This window comes from Rhinatrema bivittatum, chromosome 2 (genome assembly GCF_901001135.1).
Source record: "Rhinatrema bivittatum chromosome 2, aRhiBiv1.1, whole genome shotgun sequence".
Classification (NCBI taxonomy): Eukaryota; Metazoa; Chordata; class Amphibia; order Gymnophiona; family Rhinatrematidae; genus Rhinatrema; species Rhinatrema bivittatum.
This window is the reverse complement of record NC_042616.1, coordinates 570,995,372-571,017,532: the sequence shown is the minus strand read 5'-3', so window position 1 is coordinate 571,017,532 and position 22,161 is coordinate 570,995,372. Positions and strand designations below refer to the sequence as shown.

Sequence of the window (22,161 nt, the reverse complement as noted above, 5' to 3'; positions counted from 1 at the left end):
TACTGGTTTAAAAATCACTCCACAAATTACCAGAACAAATCTTCAATCAACATAAGAATACTTCTTGTCTAAAAATTCCTCCCATTAAAGATGCTCGACTATCAACTACTAGAAATAGAGCATTCTCCATTGCTTTCCCAAAAAATGGAACTCTCTACCGCCTTATTTAAGAACTCAATCTAACATCAAAAAGTTCAAGAAGGACCTAAAAACATTCCTCTTCCATACAGTCTACATCAATGATCATCTATAACAACAATCCATCTACAATCAATTCAATCATTCAAACCCAAACAAGAAAAAAACAGTAACTACAACTGGCATCAACCTTAAGTATTACAATTTCAGAAATTTAAATTTAATATTAAGCCCTCCTTTAAGATGAATTAATACTATTATTATTACTTTCCTTTTTACATCTTTCCCTTCTCCCCCTCTTTCACCCCACCATCTTCCTCTACCCATCATTTCACTATTGTTATTGTTTTCTTCTTTTGCAACTACGTATAATTTATCTGATTTTGTTTGATTCTGTAAACCGTTGTGATGGCTAAACCGAATGACGGTATATAAAACGAATAAATAAATAAATAAATTAACCTGGTCAGTTTGCGTATTTTGGTTATCCTGTAAATTAGACCTGATTGAGAGCTATGGCTAGACAATTTAGAAATGGAATCCTTCTAATATCCTGTAGTGTAGGGATGACCAATTCCAGTCCTCAAGAGCTACAAACAGATCTGTCACAATGAATATGCATGAGATGCATTTGAAATTTCTGCCTCCATTATATGCAGATATATCTCATGTGTATTCATTATGGATATCCTGACAATTGGGCCTATTTATTGCTCTTGCAGACTGGAGTTGGCCACCCCTATATTGGGCCTTATCAGACTGCATAGAGATATATGGTTAATTAAAACAACAATGCAAAAAATATATTTCTAGTGAATTTTGTAATTTTTTAAGAAACTCATAAACCTACATCTAGGCATAGTGAAAGGGATATGTGTGGATATGGTTCAATTTCCAAGTCCTTGATAAAATGTCTTTTACAAGTTGTATATCAAAACTCAAATTGTTTCCTTCTGTTTGGTGTTCAGGAAATACGCAAAAGCAGAAACATTGATGACTGTGACAGATCCTGTACATGATATTGCATTTGCACCAAACTTGGGAAGATCTTTCCACATTCTTGCAGTAGCAACCAAAGATGTCCGAATCTTTACCCTTAAGCCATTAAGGTGAGTTTTTGATGAGAGATTAGTAAGAAGTGCAAAAAAAATGCATTTTTTTTTCCTTTCCTTCTAGAACATTCCAAACGCATGATTAATGTTATCCTGTCAATAGATGGAGACACAAAACTTTTTCAGTGACATCGACACTGCTATAAGGAGTGTGCAGCACAGGTCCTTCCTTGCCAGTATTTTTTCTCGCCAGCAGATAGTGCTTGGTGCAGCAGGATTCCTTACTCCAAGATTTTGGGCTCTGGATCTTTCCTGGTAGGGCAGATTTTACGATTTGTCTGCTCCCAAGGCAGCAGTCTTTGGATTGATTGTCCTGATAGAGCTGGTCCTTCCATTCCTAGGACAAAAATTCTTGTGATCGTTCCTCTGGTACCTCACGCTTCCAGTCCTGGTTTCTTGGGGTTCCTTATACAGTCCCTGGTGGAAAAAGTCCTGGTAGGTGACTTCCAGGTTCCGGCTGGGCATGGTTGAACCAGAAGGTCTTTGAGGGTATCAGGAGAGGGTCCACCTGGCAGATGTCCCCTCTCTGGGGACACCTGCCATCCTGAGCGTCTCTGCCCTTCCCCACTCCCTCTTCCTTTCTCTCCTCTCTCCCTTATTTGTTCTCCTTTTCAGTATGGGTAAAGCTTGTTTTGTTCTGATTTTTAAGAGTAGATGCAACAGTCGACTGCTGTGACTGAGGCTGTGCAGTATGCGAGCATCGGAAAGGGAGTTAGTGCAGCCTTCAGCTAGTTGGGCAAGCTCTGTCCAGTGGTTGAATGGTGGTGAATGATTTCAGCTGACCCTTGGGGCAGCAAGGTGCAATTTGTCTTTGTCAGCTGTAGTAAAAGAATAGGCCGTTCTTGTGATCTCATGACACACAGGTTGCCAGTGCAGGCTGTGTTCCTTGTCTAGCACAGCCAGCTGCTTTTGTGACTTTGGGGTTTCTTTGGAATAGTTGGTGGTTAGAAACTCAACTCTCCTGTGTGAGGGGAAAAAGACAGGACAGTGTGAGCTCACTTCCCCCTCTACTTCCAGTAGCACCCTGACAGTAATGGCTGCCATTTTTTGATTGTGTAGGTGGTACAACCTTTCTATCCTCTCTTCCTAGACTGAAATTCAAGTCCATTGGCCTTGGAAGGGGAGTTGTGCTGTAAGCTGTAGGTGTGATTGAATAAGCTTTACAAAAAAACTATATGTAGAAAAAAGCTTTTATTTCGATACTTTTCTTTCTTTGAAGTCTTTTCTCCAGTTTACTGTTTGAATTTAGTGTTGGCTGGCTGAGTAAACTGACATTGGCTTTAAATTTTTAAAATCAAAACTTAAGTCACTGGGTGTCATAAAAACTGGTTCCATCTAGTTAATTGGGGGAGGGGTGTACCTACCTGTATTGGAGACAGGTTCTCTAAGCACATGTCCTGGATGCAAGACTGACCAGAGGCTTTTTAAAAGAGCTCAGCAGCAGATAAGTGAGTTATTTTTTAAATTTCCAAGTCTGTAATTAAACTGAGGAATTCAGCATATTGGTTCTACTAGAAATTGGGGGTGCTGTTGAAAGTAACTTGAAACCAAAGCAGTGTTAAGCAGGAAGAAAGAGAGAGGTTACAGGGAAGTGTTTGATTTAAATGGGCTTAAAGAGTATGCTACTTTGCAGTAAATATAGTGGCAGATAATAGACTTTTTCATATTAACTATATTTCCAAGAGGCAGTTCTACAAAATATGGCCAAAATACAACCTCTCTTGGCTCAGGTACATAACAGCAGTTAAAATGACTTTACTTCTCAGTTTTGTCATTATTTCCAGACACTGCCCATACAGATACTGAATAAAAGGATTCAACTTATCTACAGAAAGCTGTTTAGTTTTAGCTGGAAAAGATACTCTCCTGGGATAGCAACGAATATGCTCCTTCAGAAACTGAGGCAGGAGGGATTAGGACAACCAATTTTTAAAGTCTGTTACTGGGCAGAAGCTAAGAATAGTGGTGCATTGACAAGCAGGGAATAAAATGAAGAATGGGTAAAAATAAAACAGGAATTTCTGGAACGAGTTCTGATTAGGAGCTACAATGAATAAGAACCTATATATAAACAATTCAGTGCATTTCTGGGATACTGTGCAGTTTAAGTTATTGCCACAAAATGATTACAACTAGTTCTCCCCAATTCTACATAAAATGGAATTTCTCCCAGGGTTGCCCACAGGAACTTTTTAGCAGTGGGAGGAGAAGGGATGAAGCTCAATAGGACAAATATGAGAGCAAGGGGGGTTTCTGGAGTTTGACCTTGATGCAGGAGATGTGCTATTTGGATCTGTTTGACTATTTCCAGTTGAGGCATTTCTTGGAATAAAATATCAAGGATGGATTGGAAGGGGATGAAACAGTTTTTGAAGATATCCGTAGTAAATTATTGGACTAGGGTCATATAAGATTTTAAGCCTTGTGGCAGATGAATAAATATAAACGTGAAAAAGCTTGGAAGGGGAACTGCAGCAAGAGATACCAGAAGAGATGTGGGAGGTGATTAGGGCCAAGCTAGAACCTCAGTTTCCGAGTACCTGGTTCAAAATGCTATAAGGTGTACTCCAGGTGGTATTTGACTCCCTTCTAGATTAAGGGAAATCTTTCCACAAGCAAGCAATAGGTGCTGGTGGAATAGTAGAGAGAAGGGTTCGATGCTTCATGCATATATGGTGGATCTCTCCTATCATTTCAGAGTATTGGGAAAAGATTCACAGATTTATAAGGGATAGAACAAAATTGACAATAGAATGGGATCCTAAAGTATTTCTTTTGAATGTCTAAAAGGAATATATACCCGTAAAAAAAAAACCAAAAGAGAGAGAAATTAATTTCACAACTGTTACTGGTGGTAAGGTGTAAGTTTGCAGCAGCATGGGACAAAAACTGCCCCATCTGACACGGAATTATTAAAGTATATATGGAATGTGTATAATATGGCAAAGCCGACAGGCTTACGATATGGTAGATAATCTTTTGAAGACTAGTATGTTATAAATGGACAATTTAACTAAAAAAGCAAGGGGGAGACTATTAACTTCCTATTGCTGTACTCCAAGTATATGCTTGGTGAGTAATGGAATTGGTGGGTGGCGGGGGGGCATGGTTGCATCCTTTTGAGATAAAACTGGTGCTGTGATACCTTGTGGAATTTGTTTCATTGGTGTTCACCTGATATGGTATGGAGATTGTAGATGTTGATGTTAACATGGTATTAATTTGATGCTAAATAAGAAAATATATTAACAAAAAGTCTGCTACCTTGCCTTTTTTCAACAGAGCCTTCCTGTTGATACTTTTTTTCCCAATTTTTTAGTTTTAAAATTGTAATTGATCAGGAAGCAAGATGGCACAAAATATGTATTTGTACTGCTCTTCTAACATAGGAGTGATCTAGTGGTTGGAGCAGTGGGCTGAGCACTAGGAAAACCCAAGTTCAAATCCCACTTCCCTCACTGTCACTTCTTGTGAGCTCTGGCAAGTCACTTTTTCTCTTGTTGCTTCAGTAAATTGGATTGTAAGTTCTTTGAGACAGGACTTGTTTTACCTGAATACTAGAAATCCTGTAGGTCATCTTGAACACTTATTTGGAAAGGAAAGCTCAAAATCCAAAATATTAATTAAATGAACTTGGTACTCAGTAGTTCTGTTTATGTTCTCCACTTTGACAAATAAAGCTTTCAATGCATTGATTACCTTCACATTTCCAGAAGGATATGGCATACATAAGTCCCATGTGTAAATTGCTACATATGCACAGAGCTGAGGGATGAGGAACATTCACAGAGAATTAATCAGTGAAAACAGGAACCAGACCGTAATGCTTTCTAAAGTGGCCTAGATTTCCGTTGTATAGTTTATGCCTGGATGGGACAGTATGATTTTTATATTTTAATTTTCCTTACTTGTGTATTAATTACTTATTGCATGTTTACACATGCAAACTTTGTTATGTTTAAACTTTGTTATGCTTCACTTTGATATGTTAATCGTATGCTTTTGATCTCAACTCTCCCACTCTGTAAACCCCTGTTCATTGTAACTTTATCTTCCTAGTTAATTGGTTACCCCTTGTTTCAATGTAAACCGGTACGATAAGACACTAGTCTTGAGCATCGGTATATCAAAAGAATTTAAATAAAATAAATACACATGGATGTTTTACGTATCCAAAGTTTCTATAGGATTTCATGGGACTATTAAAATATTTAGTGAACATTTAAAAAAAAATAAAATCTAGTAACTACTGCTATGCTAGCAAATTTATTTTCTTTCCTCTACATCTGTATACAGTTTATTTAGAATTTAAACAGAATCTTTAAAACATTTACTTGAGATACATCGTATTGTTAGTAATAGCATTAATTAGATCACAGAGATCCCGTTTCATCCAGTTCTTTATTTTTTTAACAAAAAGACCACATTTGTTTGTATTAAAAGTGCCCGACTAGTTTCCTATGCATACAGTTGTATTAAGGAATACAGGATTCTTTGTGTACTATTTACTGGATCCATGATGTTCTATGCTGTCACCTCAGGAGTATCTAATCTTTAGCCAAAAGCCAGTAATGCATTTTTTTTTTTTTTTGTAACCACCATAATAATTTTTATCATATAATGTATCCCAAATATAGGGGCAGTATTTATAATTAAAATAAAACTACCAGCTTCTATGAAAATTCTCTGTTTGATTTCCAAACTGTTTTGCTGCTTTCTGTTAATTATAAATGTATTTCCTTTTGCATAGGAAAGAGCTGTCTTCCTCTGGAGGACCAACAAAATTTGAGATACAAGCGGTGGCTCAGTTTGATAATCATAACTCCCAGGTGTGGCGCGTCAGCTGGAATATCACCGGCACTGTGCTGGCATCGTCTGGAGATGATGGCTGTGTCAGGCTCTGGAAAGGTAAAAGTGGGATGAGAACAAACAAGTCACTTTTCTGTTAAGTGTCATGCCTTTTCCTTATTATAAGGGTGAAGCACTGCCAGCACAGGTGGGGTTTTTTTTTTCTGTTTTCTAAGTGGAATTAACTTGCATTTAACCAGGATTTGAGAAAACGGCGACCAGGCTGACATATTCCTGTTCCTCCTCTTTGTAAGGCTTGTCAGTTCTGTGCTTTAAAAATGATAGGGTTGTACTGAAAAGAGAGAGCAACACAGAGACAGACTGAGATGGGTATTTTTGTCTGTGTGTCCATATATTTGTTGTTGAAGTCACAAAAATGTTTTTTACATTTCGTTTTTAACATAGAAGTATGATGGCAAAAAAAGACCATGAGGTCCATATTCAGACACAGTCTGGCTAGCAGAGTTAGCAGGATAAGCTTATCCAGCTATCTTTGGCGGGAAATTCAATAGTGAAATTGCATTATTGAATATAGCCGGCTAACTATAACCTCCTAATTTTAGCACAACTCTTTGGCCCAAACAGCCAGCTAACTCATCTTCTCCCAGTTACGCCCCTGGAATGCCCCTAACTTAAGCCGGCTAAATTCTAGCCACTTATCTTATTAGCCGGTTAGAATTTAGCCTGATAAGTGCTCAAATATTAATTTAACAAGCTAACTTCTGAGTTAGCTGGCTAACTGCTTTTGAATATGGACCGCTGTATGACTCATCTAGTCTGCCCATCCATCTAATGTATTTAGCCCTTACAATTCCCATCACTCCTTCAGAGATCCCCTGCATTTATCCTATGTGTTCTTGAATTCAGATACCATTTTTGCCTTCACTGGGAGTCTGTTTCATGTATTCACTACCCGCTCTGTAAAAAAATATTTCCTAAGAGTACTCCTGAGTTTATCCCATGACCCATTGTTCTAGAGCAGTGGTCCCCAACCCTGTCCTGGGGGCCCACCAGCCAGTCGGGTTTTCAGGATATCCACAATGAATATGCATGAGAGAAAATTTGCATGTTATGGAGGCAGTGCATGCAAATTTTCTCTCATGCATATTCATTGTGGATATCCTGAAAACCCGACTGGCTGGTCGGTCCCCAGGACAGGGTTGGGGGACCACTGTTCTAGAGCAGTGATGGCAAGCTCCAGTCCTCGAGTGCCACAAGCAGGTCAGGTTTTCAGGTTATCCACAATGAATATGCATGAGATAGTTTTGCATATAATGGAGGCAGTGCATGGCACTTGAGGACTGGATTTCACCATCACTGTTCTAGAGCCTCCTTTCCATTGAAAGAGGCATGTGCATGGAAACCTTTGAGATATTTGAATATTTCTATCATATCTCCCCATCTCACCTTTCCCGTAGATCTTTGTCTGTTCCCATATGCTTTATAACTAAGACCACTGATCATTTTAGTAGCCACCTTCTGGCCTGATGCCAACTGGATTATATCCTTTTGAAGGTGCTGTCTCCAGAATTGTACACAATATTCTAAATGAGATCTCACTAGGGCCCTATACAGGGCAATATGATCTTGCTTTTTCTGCTGACAAATACTCTCACTATACAGCTAAGCATCTTTCTGGCTTTTGCTTTCGCCTTATCCACCTGTTTGGCCACCTTAAGATCATCAGATACAATCACCCCCAGATCCCTTTCCTCTTTTGTGCTTAAAAGAATTTTGCCTCCAATACTGTACCTATCCCTTGGGTTTTTGCAGCATAAATGTATTACTTTGCCATTTTTTTAGCATTAAATCTTAGCTTCCAGTCTCTAGACCATTTCTTGAGCTTCACTAGATCCCTCCTCATGTTTTGTGAACATAACATTAACTTATCTGGAAAGATGCTATTACTATAGTGTAGAACATATTTTTCTCCAAGGACAAGCAAGAGGAGCTTGATTTAGCAATCCACTTCAAAGGTATGCACTTTGGGATGTGATTGGGGATGGGGAGCGACTTCCCCCACTTTCCAGATCTAGGGATTCCCACCTCCTACTCTCTAACCCTGCCTATGGGCAAAAAATTCTTAAATCTGGCACTGCATCAAAGATGATCCTCAGCTCTCGTGGGAAGTTTCCCTGAAGCTCAGGGGTTCCTAGGATTCCAGGTTCTGACAGACAAGTGCTTCCCTGTCTGAGGTCTTGTCTCCAAGCATTCCGACCGGGGTTTGACTAAGAGTTTTCCTGCTATGGGGATTGGGGCCCGCAGACTTGCCTGGCTGCCGATTTCAGACCTCTAACCTGAGGTCTGTCTAGGAAAGATTTGCTGATACACAGTGCACTGGAGAGAATCTCATTGTAGGGTCAAGGAAGTGGTAGCACAAATAAGAGAAATTGCACGACACTTTAGCAACTCTCCACAGCTATTCTAGACCCACCCTTCTCTGCCAGGTAGTATCTTAATTGGAGAAGGGGGGAGCGAGATGACACCTTTTTTTCAATTGAGAAAGCGCTATCTTCCACCCCTTCAATCCCATGAATAACAGGACCCTGAGGCAGCAGAGGGCCCCTAAGCCACAGCCAACATCCCACTCAAAACCAGGAACTAGAGAGCATAGCCCGTTCCATCCCCTTCATCATTTTGTTCACCCTTTTCTGAAAAGGTGCATGAAAGGGTGACCAAATTGATAAAGGGGATGGAATGGCTGCCTTATGAGGAAAGACTGAATAGGTTAGGGCTCTTCAGACGGCTGAGAGGAGATCTGCTAGAGGTATATAAAATCATGAGTGGTGTGGGAATGGGTAAATAAGAAATAGTTCTTAACCCTTTCAAGTAGTACTAGGACTAAGGCACACTCCATGAAGCTTATGGTAACACGTTTAGAATAAATCAGGGAGGCGCTTATTTTCACTCAGCATAAATTTAAATTAGAATTTATAGCCAAAGGATGGGGTGAAAGCAGTTGGTGTAGTTAGATTTAAAAAGGATTTGGACAGGTTCCTCTAGTAAAAGTCCATAAATGGCTATTAGCCTTGTAGACCGAAGGAAGCCACTGCTTATCCCGGTTATAAGCAGAATGAATTGCATCTATTCTTTGGGATTCTGCTGAGTATTTGTGACCTGGATTGGCCACTGTCAGAGACATGATACTGGCTTGATGACATTTATGTTCTTATGATCCTGGTACCTGTGCTAGAAGACCTTCCAGTCAGAAACAGGCTAAGATTTTATGTAAACCTTGGGCTCAGAGTAACTTCAGACTCATGGGTTCTCAGCATAATATGAAGGCATGTGGATAACTTGCACAGAGTGATGGTTAGAACCATAAACACCTTTGACGGGCAGACTGGATGGACCATTTTCGTCTTTATCTGCTGTCATTTACTAGGGGTGTGCATTCGTTTGCAACGTATTGGCAATCCGCAACGTATATGTCCATATTCGTTGTATTCGTGGGGGTCGTGAAACGTATCGCGATTCCCCACGAATATAACATATCATCCGTTCCATACGTTTGGCACGCTCGCAGTGATTTCTTAGTGGCCATTTCAAATAGGAGAACGCCATTTGGGTATATCCATAGCCAATTATCAGTGTCCTCACAGCCCTGTCAGAGTGGGTCGGACAGGTTGGCAAGGAGACCAGAATGCAACGTATCAGCGAAAATAATTTTTGCAATGCAGCCAATCACGCTCTCACTCAGTGGTTGGTGACGCATTTGCTGATGACCCAGCACTATATATACTTAAGCACGCGGCGTGCCACTCACTTTTTTTGCAGGGGTGATCTGGGGAGGCTGGGAGGTGGCCTGTCTCTGCGGAAGGTGGCTGCACTCAGAGCTAGTCTGAGTTCTCAGATCTGTATTCAATTGTTAGCTAGGCTAGCTACTTAGATAGAAAAAGATATTTGTTCTTCATTTGGCTGCAGTGCCAGCTAGCCCTGTTTTTTTTAAGCACTTTTTTTAGTTGATCTGACACTGTCTCTCTATGCCACGGAGAGAAGCTGCTAGCAGAGGCATTTTGCTGCTTAATTCACCCCCTAGGGTATGTTGCAAGCACCATTTGGGTGTTTTGGGTGGGAGAGATTTATTCAATTTCTAGCTAGTTTGCTAGAATTTCCATTGAAAAATATATTTCATCGATTTTCCTGGCTGTACCAATTCCAGCTTTTTTGTTAACTGCATTTTTTAATTGAACTCACTCAGTCTCTCTGTGCACTGGGCATCAGTGCCAGTGGGCACTGGGTAGTTTTGCAGACTCAAGTATATTGGGACAGTGGGTGTCTGTGAAGCCAAATCCCCAGTAGGCCTCTTTTGGAAATAATTCTTTTAATTGAAATCATTAGAAGGCACTAGGCAGTGACATTAAATTCATAATGTCAGGGAAAGCTAAATGTGGTCGAGTGATTGGTACTGGTAGAGGAGGCACTTCAAAAGGCACTAGTGCCAGTCCCCCATTAAAGTTAAAAAGGGACCTGTTGCAATCTAAACTCTTTGGAGGGGCAGGCAGTTCCATCTGGAAAAAAATGAAATGTAAACATGATGCATCGCCACCACCTGTTTCTGACCCTGTAGTTTTGGAGGTGAGGGAAGGGGAGGCTGAGTCATGCAAGACAAAATGGCTACACCCAAAAGCAGCAGTGGGACAGCAGACTTAACTTAGCGTTGACAATGTAGTGCAGGCACTGTTTGCTTCTGATTCCGATGAAGAATCATCTTGTGTGGATCCTCATCAGAAACAGAAGAAGTGTAATAGCTGACGAAGTTTTAGGAGGATTCGTTAGTCCTGTCTTAGCCTCCACTTCAGTGCAGCAGGGGAGAGATGAAACTGACGATGATGAGGAGGAAGAGCAGTCAGCGCAGGCACAGAGTGTGACTGATGCCCCTGGCATTGCTTCTCAGGGTGCACCCACTACGTCACCTCCAGTGCCAGCTTCTATCCGCAAGGCTATACAGAAGGTAGGATCACGAAAGACATCTGCGATCTGGAGCCACTTTAAAGTGACGGAGGACCCGTGTTTTGCTCGGTGTAATTACTGTGGCAGGGCTATTAGCAGAAGCAAGCAAATGGGACATCTATCTAATTTTGGCATGACGCATCATATGAAGAGGCAACACCCAACAGTACTGCCATCTGGGGATGGTGGCAGTACCAGTTAGGGGACCCCTTCCAAGCAGCGTAAAGTGGTTGAAAAGGAGCAGAGTCACTCCACTCCCTCAGCCCCTTCTAGCAGTCAGGTGGCAGGCCAGCAGCAGATAGCGGAGCTTTACATGGAACCGTATAACATATGGAAAAGTATAACATATGGAAAAGCCATGCTCTAAACATATGGAAAAGCCATGCTCTAGGGAACAGTTAAGGATGTTTGAGAGAGGTTTGGCAATCACCTCGGGGATAGCTAGCAGGAGTTTAGTGGGGATGGTTTCGGAGGGATGGGATGAAGGTTTTAATTTTTTAAGGATGTTTTGTACTTCAAGAGAGGATGAAGAGTCAAAAGATGAGAGGGAGACTGGAGAGTTGATGGTGGGCAGACAGATATTGATGTTATTATGTGAAAATTGTGCAGTGATGGAGGAGACCTTGTTTTTGAAAAATTGTGCTAATTCATTGCAGCGATTGCCACCATCTAGGGATGGTGGCAGTACCAGTCAGGGGACCCATTCCAAGCAGCATAAAGTGGTTGAAAAGGAACTGAGTGACCCCACGCCCTCAGCCCCTTCTAGCAGACAGATGGCAGGCTAGCAACCCCCTGACATGTGGCAGAAGTGACAACCCACCATGGAGGAAATGGGGTGGAGTGCGGTAACGCTATCCCGGGGTAGGAGGCAGGCAGCCTCAAAATTTGAAACCAGGAGCATTGGGGAAATGATTGCTCTTGATGACCAGCCCTTGCAGATAGTGGAGAATGTGGGTTTCAAGCATTTTCTGAAGGTTGTACATCCAAATTACAAAGTCCCCTCCAGAACCACGGTTAGCAGAAAGGTCATCCCCAGCCTGTACAAGCAGTGTTGCAGTCGCATCCAAGCTCTGCTAGCTAAGGCAGAGGGGCGTGTGCATTTCACTTGTGATATCTGAATCACCATGAATGCTGCACACTCTTACCTCTCCCTGACAGCACACTGGTGGGACCTGGCTGAGGCAGGGGCAGGCAGCAGCTCTATTACTGAACAAGTATCAGGGTAGAGGTGGGCTTTACTGCACACCCACCTGACGGACCAGGCCCATACCGCAGCCAATATTCTAGCATGCATCAGACAGATGCTGGAGGGCTGGCAACTACACCAGCGAGACAGGAATCATCAGGCAGGGTTCTTTGTCACAGACAATGGTGCAAACATGGTTAAGGCACTTTAAGAACATCCGATGTTTTGCACACACTCTGCACCTGGTAGTGAAGTCAGTTCTGGGCTTGGAGTCCAATGACCAAGAGAATGAATACCTGCATAGGTTAATACAGAAGTGCAGGAACATAGCAGCGCACTTCCACAGAAGTGTGAAGGTGGGGCAGGTTCTCCGACAAAAGCAGACTGATTTGGACATGCCTCACAAGTGTCTCATTCAAGACATTGCCACCCAGTGGAATTCCACCTTTATGATGCTGCAGAGGTTAGTGGAGCTGCAGAACCCCTTCATGAATTTTCTGGTTCAGTGAACATAGGTGTGCAGAATCCCCTAGGGCATCATGATTGGTTAGTCACGAGTCAGCTGGTAAAAATCCTGCAGCCCTTCAAGGATGTCACGGAGGAGCTGAGTTCCAGAAGTGCCACCTTGGCTGACATCATCCCTATAGCTAATTTCCTGGATGAAAATTTGGAGGCCTTTAAACAGGAAGAGGGAATGACAGTTGAGGTGCTGCATTGTCTGGACGTTTTGCAGCAGCAGGTGGAAGAGAGATTAAGGCCTTTAACAGAAGAGAACACATACATGGTCACCACAGTCTGTGATCCCCATGTGAAAGGGAAACTCGCCCTACAGTACGATTGTCTCCTATTGCTGAAGGACCTGCTGTTAGCAAAAGTCCGTGAACAGGAGCGCCATAGGCAGAGACAGATTAGGCGTGAAGCAGAGGAGGAAACAGCGGGCACTTCAGAGAGTTGTGCTAGCCCAAGCAGGAGCAGCACTCTGTCAGCGACAGCTAGTACCACCTCCTCCACTTCAGAACGCCAAAGGCATGTTGCTCATAAAGATTCATCTTTTGTGCTATGGGCTAGAGAGAAAGCAGCTGGCATGAGTGATTCTCAGCCCACCCAAGCAAAGGAGACACCAGCACAGCTGTCAGTGACACGGTATCTCTCAGAGCCCACAGAGAACATGCAGACAGATCTGCTGGCATATTGGGCACACAAGTCCACTGTCTGGCCACACCTAGCCAAAGTGGCTCAGCAATATTTATCATGTCCACCAACCAGTGTGCCCAGTGAACATGTCTTTTCAATGACAGGGGATATCATGAGCCCTCACCGCTCAAGGCTGGCACCAGAGTTGATGGACATGCTAGTGTTTTTGAAAGTAAACCTGCCTTTGCTTGGGTTTCCAAATTTTCCCTGTGAATGGCAAGATGAATAAAAGCAATTGAAAGCCTTGCAGCAGTTCCAACTGCCTACTACGCTCCAGATAATATAAACACTGCAGCACATATACCTGACCTGAAACGTTGTGCCTGTCCGTCCACTGTCCAGGCTGTACGACCCTACAAGGGCCTGACCTCTAATGCTGTGTCTGTCCGTCCACTGCCAAGCCCTCCGTCCCTCCAAGGGTTTGACCTCTGTCCTCGAATGCTGTGCCTGTCCGTCCAGGCCTCATGTCTCTATGTGGGCTTGAACTCTGTCCTCGAATGCTGTGCCTGTCCGTCCAGGCCTTATGTCCCTACGAGGGCTTGACCTCAAACATTGTGCCTGTCCGTCCACATTTGGAATGTACGAACATAAGCTGACTTAAGATGTTTGGAGCTTGCGTATTTCATATGCTCAATAGTTTTCATGACCTTCATAATATGGGCCATGTTCCCTAAATCTTTCCTAGGTGTCAACATTAATGTTTTTTCTAGTACTATTGAAAACTGGTGGTAGTGGTACTCTAGTTCATCCTCCGTGTTCCCATAGTTTACACAGGTACTGTAGGGTACAAAGTCAACATAGGTTGATATTGAAGATTTGGGCGGGAGATGATGTCAGCGCTTCTTTTGGTCCTAATGGCTGAACCCTCATTGTAAAGGGAAACCTCAGTCTCTGGCAATTCAAACTACTAATCCTTCACAGTATGGATCCTTAAATAAAACAAACAATTTTCTTTAGTTTCAGGGCAGAGAAGAGAACTTCCTCCATCTTGCTCATGAAGTCATGATCTGTTTGCAAATGCTTAAATCCTAACAATTTGTACCATTATACACTCTAGGGGCCAACCCATTCCAGGGAGCCCTTTCCTGCTCAAAGGAAAGGGAACTGTCTCCGGGTGTAGCAGCCTATCTCTTAGCACCTGTTGACCCATGTTCAGAACGAGAAAAGAGCTCCAAGGTACTTAGACTGTGGCAAACACAGTGAAACCATGCTCACAGTGAGACCATGCTCCATGTCGCCATGCTTTGAAGGCTCGTGCTCCACTCTAGGGGCCAACCCATTCCAAGGAAGCCCTTTCCTGCTCAAAGGAAAGGGAACTCTCCCCGGTGTAGGTGCCAGCCTATCTCTTAGCTCCTGTTGACCCATGTTGAACCGCTGTTCACATGGCACACTGCTCCACGTCACCACGCTTTGAAGGCTCATGCTCCACTCTAGGGGCCAACCCATTCTGGGGAGCCCTTCCTGGCTCAAAGGAAAGGGAACTCTCCCCGGGTGTAGCAAGCCTGTATCTACCCTCTGACCCATGTTGAACAGCTGTTTACATGGAAACCTCTTCTGCCTTGGTCTTGAAAATTCTCGTTTGTATATCTGCTAACTCCACCAGATTTTAAAAGACCAGCGAGAGAGCTCACTAGACGCCAATGGAAACACCCCACTCTAGGGGCAAACCCATTCTAGGGAGCCCTTTCCTGCGCAAAGGAAAGGGAACTCTCCCCGGGTGTAGCCAGCCTGTATCTACCCTCTGCCACTCTGCCTTGCTGCCATACACCAGATGACTCACTCAACTCCTTGTGGTGTTCTTGCCACTATCATGGTTCCTCATTGTGTTGGTGCTAATCTTTCTGCTTGCTATATTCCTCCTTCATTGTGCTGTAGGATGTTGATGCCACTTGTCTTGCCTCTTTGCCTGTTGTACTGCCTTCGAGGGTTCATGCATCTGTTATCATTGCTCTCTTTTGAAGCTGTGGTGAGTTTTTGACACTCTCGCTGCTGCTTTGCACTTCTATTAAAGCACTTTTGCCACTCCTGGTACCCCTTTGCCCCTTTAAAGTACCTTAGGCTATTCATGCCACTTTGGTGCCACTTTGCCATAGTCTAAGAACCTTGGAGCTCTTTTCTTGTTCTGATGATTGCTCCCCAGAAGTTTCATCAAAATTGATAAGAAAACCCCAATTCTGCAGCCAAAAATAGGCTGCAAATACTTCCCCCATTGACTTTAATGGGAATCGGGAAAACGAATGAAGCATATCAACGGATTGGGGCCACCATTGAACGAATGCAACGTATTTGGCCCCCGACGAATACCGAATCGGACGAATCTGTCCCTTCTGCACATCCCTATCATTTACTATGTTACTATGATTAAATGAGTGTTGGGGGTGCCAGAATGAATGACAAAGTAGAAGGCACTGGTTGTGAACTAAATTGGTGTTCATGTATACTCTCCTGCCTAAGATAACATATAAATGAAGAAAAGTGTTCTGGATAAGGAGTGATATTTTATAAACAGTGACACTCAACAGCTGGGGAATATATCCTTACAGTGTGCAACAGGAATAACTGGGCAGTCTGGATGATATGCTTGGTCCTTTTTTTTTTTTTTTTTTGCCGTCATTTACTATGGTGTTAGCAGCCATTTTCCATGGTGATAAAGTCTGATTTGGATCTTTAAACTCCGTCTAATACTGCGAAAGCTGCTGCTTTGTTATATAATGTACAACACGCCATGACAGCTTTGCCATTGGATAAGTATTAGAAAGAGAGAACATTTCTGCTTGCAGGGTTTACTGGTTTTTGGCTTGTTCTTCCGAGCATATCTTATTCAGCAGCAAGCACTCTAGTCTCTCGCCACCCTCCCAAAAAAAGGGGGGAGGGGTTTTCAAAAACCGGGCCAGTTTTAGGACAGGATTCTGAGAGTATTAAGGACTGATCTGTGTGTAGAAGGTTAGAATTTTGCCAGAAGTAGGGACACTCATTTGTATCTGTACAGCGCTGTGAGCATGTCCTAGTGTTTATTGGAATTAGTAGTGAGAGCGTAGGGAACCGTTGCTTTAAAGGCGCTGCCTGTATTGATCAGAATTTGTTGTGATTCCCAGCAGCATTCCATGCTTTTACAGTACTGAAAAAGTATTTTTTGCCAAAACGTCCAACTAGTTAATGTTTTTATTTTGGGGATTTTAATTTGGTCACTTTTCTCCTCATGCAATTCAGATGAAGCACTTTTGTTTTCTGAAGCGAGAGAGCTGATGATATTGTGCTCAGCAGAGTTTCTCTGTATGCATTTCTGAAAATTCCATATTTTGTTTCTCATTAAATAAAAGTATACATTTCTTTGATGTTTATCAACAGCTAATTACATGGACAACTGGAAGTGCACAGGCATCTTGAAGGGTGATGGGAGCCCAGTCAACAGTGGCTCTGCTCAGCAAGGGATTTTTAATGCCTCCTTAGGCTCCACCAATCCAAACCTACAGAATTCACTAAATGGATCATCTGCTGGCAGGTATGCTAACTGGGGCAAGCCCACTAGAAGTTACTAAGGTAATATCATCCTGCATATTGTTCCACTTAGTTGTTTGACTCTAGTCCGAGGGTGGGGGGGGGGTTTGAAATGTTACTGCAGTATTACATACCAGGGAAAATATAATAGGAACTCTTACAGTGCATACTAATCATGCATCCTGGAAGAATGAAATGGAGAAGGCTTGATGGCTAATTTCACAATAACACCTACGATGTCTGTAATTGTGGATATACCGTCAGATCGGTGCTAGTCTCTTCTTGACATCCTGTTCAATAAACGGATTTGCCAACAAAAACATGTCTGATAAGATAAATTCACACTCTTAAATATTTGTATTTATTTTGCCTGCTGCTATTGATTGCTGACATGTAGAGAATTCTGTGCCTGACCATGGTAACATAGAAACACAGAAACGTGATGGTAGACAAAGACCATACAACCTATCTGGTCTGCCATCTACACAATTGCTCAGCTCTATAATCCCTACACTCCTTCAGAGATCCTCTGTGCTTTTCTCATGCTTTCTTGAATTCAGATACTATCCCTGTCTCCACGGGGAGGCTGTTCCAGGCATCCATTATCTTCTCTTACTTTCTTAGATTACTCTTGAGTTAACACCTTTTCATCCTTATCCCATGACACCTTATTCTAGAGCCTCATTCCCTTTAAAAGATGCCCACTTCCTGCATTAATACCTTTGAGGTATTCAAATGTTTCTATCATATCACCGCTATCCTGCTTTTCCTCTTAGGTATTCATGTTTAAATCTTTAAGCTTGTCCCCATATGCTTTACAGTGCAGATCACTGACCATTTTAGTAGTCATGCTCTGGCCCAACTCCATCCTGTTTATATCCTTTTGAAGATGCGGTCTCAGTACTTTTACACAGTATTACAAATGAGACCTCACCAGGAACTTATACAGGAGCAATATTACCACCTTTTTTTTTTCTGCTGACTGTTTTTCTCCCTGTGCACACAAAACCCTTTCTGTTTATAAGAAGGGGAATTAATAAAAACAGTAATATGTGTTAAAATCAACACTCACCCTCAGTTTCCTGTGATTGTGAGCACAGAATTTAACTGATGCCTCAATCATGGAACAATGCCAGATAGACTGTAATGCTACCAGTTCAGGCTTCCTGCTTTCCTCCTTCCTGATACTGCTGGTTTGATCCAGGCATACTCCCTGTTTCCTGACACTGTTGATTGTGGGGATGGCACATGCTCAGTTTTGATGCTGCGTGTTTTACCCTTCTTATGCCAGTGGCAGCTGGCCAGGGTAGCAAAGCCTATCTGTGTCTTTTTTAACTTGTGTTTATTTTTGCAGCGTAATATCTTGCTGATCAGTTTTTTAAATCTTTCTACTTAGACAGCTGTACTTGCTGGGCATCCAGGGGGATAACCATTTTTAATTGTTAGCTGATTCCTGTTTTTGTGATGCATTTTATGCCCTCCAGTATATGCAATGTTGGAAAGAATTTATATAAAAGGGATTGATGTCTGTCCCATCTTTAGGTACAATAACTTTCCAAAAATGGGATGGAAATTCACCAAATTTGGCATGCAGGAAGAAAATGTGAATATCTTGGATGAGTTCAAAAATCACAGATCATCATTTTCAGAGAACTGAGCCTCCAAACATTAATCCCCTTGCTTTTCATGGGAAACTGTTCAAAGCTGTTTGAACTGTTAGAATGCTGACCAGCGCTCTATTCCAATGCTCCCCCCGTTCTACTTGTATGTATGCAGTCTGAGGAGATTTTATTGTACACTGATTTGATGTCCTTGAAAGTTGGTATTTCAAATAAATAATTGCCATTGCCATTACCAATACTTTGCCACAGAGCAACTCAAGAGAGAGACGGTGATGAGGAAAGTAACTGAAGCAGCCTGCAGAGGATAGCACAAAAGGTGCTTCCAAAGTGCACACATGTACATACAACCCCACACTCTTCACACACACATCGCACACCTGTCACATATATACCTGCTCCTAGCACATACACACCTATATCCCCACAGAAACAGGGAAAATAAACGATGCAGCTTCTCAAATCACCCTCCCCAAACATACACATGCCCCAGCCACCCCCTCCACTTCCACACACAGCCATGCCCCTGAAAATATCCATATCACATAGCGCCCCTCCATCCACACTTATCAAAACACAAACATTCATTCCCCAACACACACCTATTTATACCTTTATACCCCCAGACATCTTCATGCCTATAATCCCTAAGCACACATTTCTCTTGAGCACAGCCCTTCCTACAAATAACACCACACAATCCCTCACAGCCACATCTGATATCAGCAAGCACACAGCCATACTCCCCAAGAGAATACAACTCCTTACCCACCCCAAAAGATCCCCCCCACATACCTACTTCCTCCTTCCCAGATATCCCAACATACACTTTCACACCATCCACCCCTTCTACAAATCTGTGTTGGAAAGCATTCCCAAACTCAGGCCTTTGCATGCATTCCCTACTTGTTTTTCCTAATAACTGAGTTGTGTTGCATGCAGGGTAGGGTAACCTACACTAAAAATGGCACATGTGTGCAAGCTTCTTGGATAGCTGCTGCTCTGGCAATTTGCATAGGAAGAACTTGAGACCCAAAACAGGAATGCATTGTGGTGTCTTTTCTACAGCTGTGGTTCTGAGTCCTGTTGTGGACAAACATCCAACTGATCTGCTTTTTCAGGTTACCTATAACAAATATGTTTAAGATACTTTTACATACATTGGAGATCCACTGCAGGCAAATCTGTGTCAGTCATATTCCTTGTGGCTGTCTTGAAAACCAGAGCAGTTTGATGTGCCTCCACAACAGTCGTGATTCAAGGTTCTATAGCATAGTTCAGCTTAGAATACAGGTGAGGGCAGCTTGTCAGAATCTGCCTGATTTCTTTCCACATGATCTGAGATTCGGAAGGGTGAAAGGGGAAAAGGAAGGCTACAGAAGGGACATCTTCCAACTTCTTTCCCTCCCCCCCGCCCCCTCAAAAAAAATTATTTGCTTACCCAGTTTCATATCTATCCAGCTGTCACTACTTTAGAGTGTCATTGGGCTGACCATGGGACTGTCCCACAGCCAGCTTCACTTACCCCCAACGCCACCATAACCAGATTCTGCCGACGCGGCCAGGACGCCACCATATTCCGGCTCAATGGAGTTCTCCTTAGGCACTCTTGTGCACTCACAGCTCTTAAAAGGCCCATGGTAGGAATAGGATCACAGTGCCTTTTGATGATGTCAGTGACCTTTGCCTACGTAAAGCACCGACGGGCATCTGGCGGACGCCTCAACAATAGATCCCTTGCCATCTTATGCAGTGCGTGTTGCTGTTTGAATCCTGCCTTGTTTCTGCTCGCCCCTGCCTTCCTTGTTCCATGCCTTGCCTCTGCCTTGCCTGTTCCAGCCTTGCTTTGCTTCAGCCTGGTTCTCGCCTTGCTCCTGCTTTTCCTTACCCTGCCCTTCTTTGGACTGATCTTTATGCTTTGACCTTTGCCTGGACCTTGACTGTGTCTGTCTACCGCCTGCCCTGACCCTGGCCTGGAACTTGACTGTGCCTGTGTGCCGCCTGCAATCACCATAGTCAACACTTGACTGCTGCCTGCCCTAACCTTTGCCTGCCTCCTGACTTTGCCTCTCTGCCCTTGTGGGACCTTGCCTAAGTCCTGCTCACCTCCCGAAGCCATGGGCTCAACCTACAGGGAACAGGGTTGGTAAAGGTGAAGCTTGATCTTGTCCCAGCCTGTGCAGGTTTGCCTGCTGTTGGCATGGGCTTAGGTTTACCTGTGAGGCTGCGTCAATTATGCCACAGCCAGAAGGGCTCACATTCCATGATATTTACTAGTCGTGGGCTGGCTCTGGCCCCAACACTTTTGGTTGTGAACTAGCACCTTGCCATTCCCCTTGCTGATGCCGTTGGTTCTGGGTCTGCTTCCCATCACCCTATGCTCCTGGTTACAGACAAACAGCCTACCTTCCTTCTTCTCTTGCACTTTTGAATGCGTGTTCTGCTTCTGTTCCTTCTTTCACCCAACATTGCTGTTTGCAGACCAGCTCCTCACCTGCCACCATTTCTACCAATGCTATCAGTTATGGTTTGGCATTCCATTTTGCTCCTTCTCAGCACTACTGTGGGTGGGTTTGTTTCTCACCTTCCTCAGATGTTGATTGTAGGCTAGGATGCTCCATCTTTCATGCTGCTCTGGGCCATTGCTGCCATTATTTGTCTCATCATCCTCCAACTGCTCTGCTCTCCTCCGATCCCTGGAAGTGTTTGGCTTACGGCAAACAAAAAAAGAGGGAAAAATAGCAAGCCAGAGCAAATTGGGTGGAATAAGAGAAAAGGGGAAGGAAAGAAGACTGGGAGGGAAAAAAGAGGGGAGAGAGGAATGGAAGGGTGAAGAAGTGAGAGCCAGAGGAAGGAAGAAAAAATGGGAAGGAGGGAAGGGAGTCAATGGGAGAAATGGTGGTAAGAAGATAGATTGAAGAAGGGAGAAGAGGGGATAGGATTAGAGGAGAAAAAGGGAGGGAAAAAGAAAATGGGAGAAAACGAAAGGTAAAAATAGAAATCTGAAATGGAAAAATACAAAATCTGGTACATTAGAAAGGATGGAAAGAATTTTTAAAATTTGTTTAAACATATTTCTTTTAAATTGGCCTTGCATGCATAGGAAATGTGCCCACCACAGAATCTCTAACTGTGGTGCAGAATTTTCTCACTGATGAATCTACTTATAAGATCCTATAGGAAACAGAGGGTATTTTAGTTATAATTTATATTTCAACATGGTTGTCACTACTTGAGGACCTCTATTGCCTAAAAATTAAAACAAATAAAGGAAAAGGCAGCCTTAGGCATGATATCATTAAAAAAAATATATATCCTTATTTGATTTTATATCCGTGGGGTGCTTCTGATGCATTTCTTGACAATGAATGTGCCCTGAACAATGGTGGACAGTTACTGGTCCAGTGTATTTCAGGGCAAGTCTACATCAGAATTGGTTAAGCTGCCTACAAAGAATCATGTCTTGCTCCTTTATCAAACTGCCCTCTACGTTTGTTTTTCCTAGGAAACTGGTTTTGTTTTTAAGTGTATTTTTTTGAGGTGCATTGACAGGTATACTTTGACACTTTTGATAAGTTGTTTCCCATAACTTAGGGAAAAAAAAAAAGCATCA

The 22,161-nt window shown here is 42.9% G+C and overlaps 1 protein-coding gene and 1 long non-coding RNA gene across 5 annotated transcripts in view; one reads left to right on the top strand and one right to left on the bottom strand.

Annotated features, from left to right (window-relative positions):
• SEH1L (SEH1 like nucleoporin) overlaps nt 1–22,161 on the top strand; it is a 109,731-nt gene that overhangs the window by 67,732 nt on the left and 19,838 nt on the right. For 3 of the 4 annotated variants that reach the window (XM_029590943.1, XM_029590945.1, XM_029590946.1), the window contains exons 6-8: nt 1,107–1,247; nt 6,001–6,158; nt 16,780–16,933. In XM_029590943.1, the coding sequence (XP_029446803.1) occupies nt 1,107–1,247; nt 6,001–6,158; nt 16,780–16,933 (453 nt within the window). Of the gene's footprint in view, nt 1–1,106; nt 1,248–6,000; nt 6,159–16,779; nt 16,934–18,471; nt 22,156–22,161 lie in introns of those variants that run through there. The other variant, XM_029590944.1, reaches the window with a different exon arrangement.
• Nucleotides 5,776–22,161, bottom strand: part of LOC115085204 — a 71,364-nt gene continuing 54,978 nt past the window's right edge. The window contains exons 2-3 of the long non-coding RNA XR_003854756.1: nt 21,133–21,340; nt 5,776–6,150 (exon numbers count right to left, since the gene is read on the bottom strand). This is a non-coding gene — a long non-coding RNA (uncharacterized LOC115085204). The remainder of the gene's footprint in view (nt 6,151–21,132; nt 21,341–22,161) is intronic.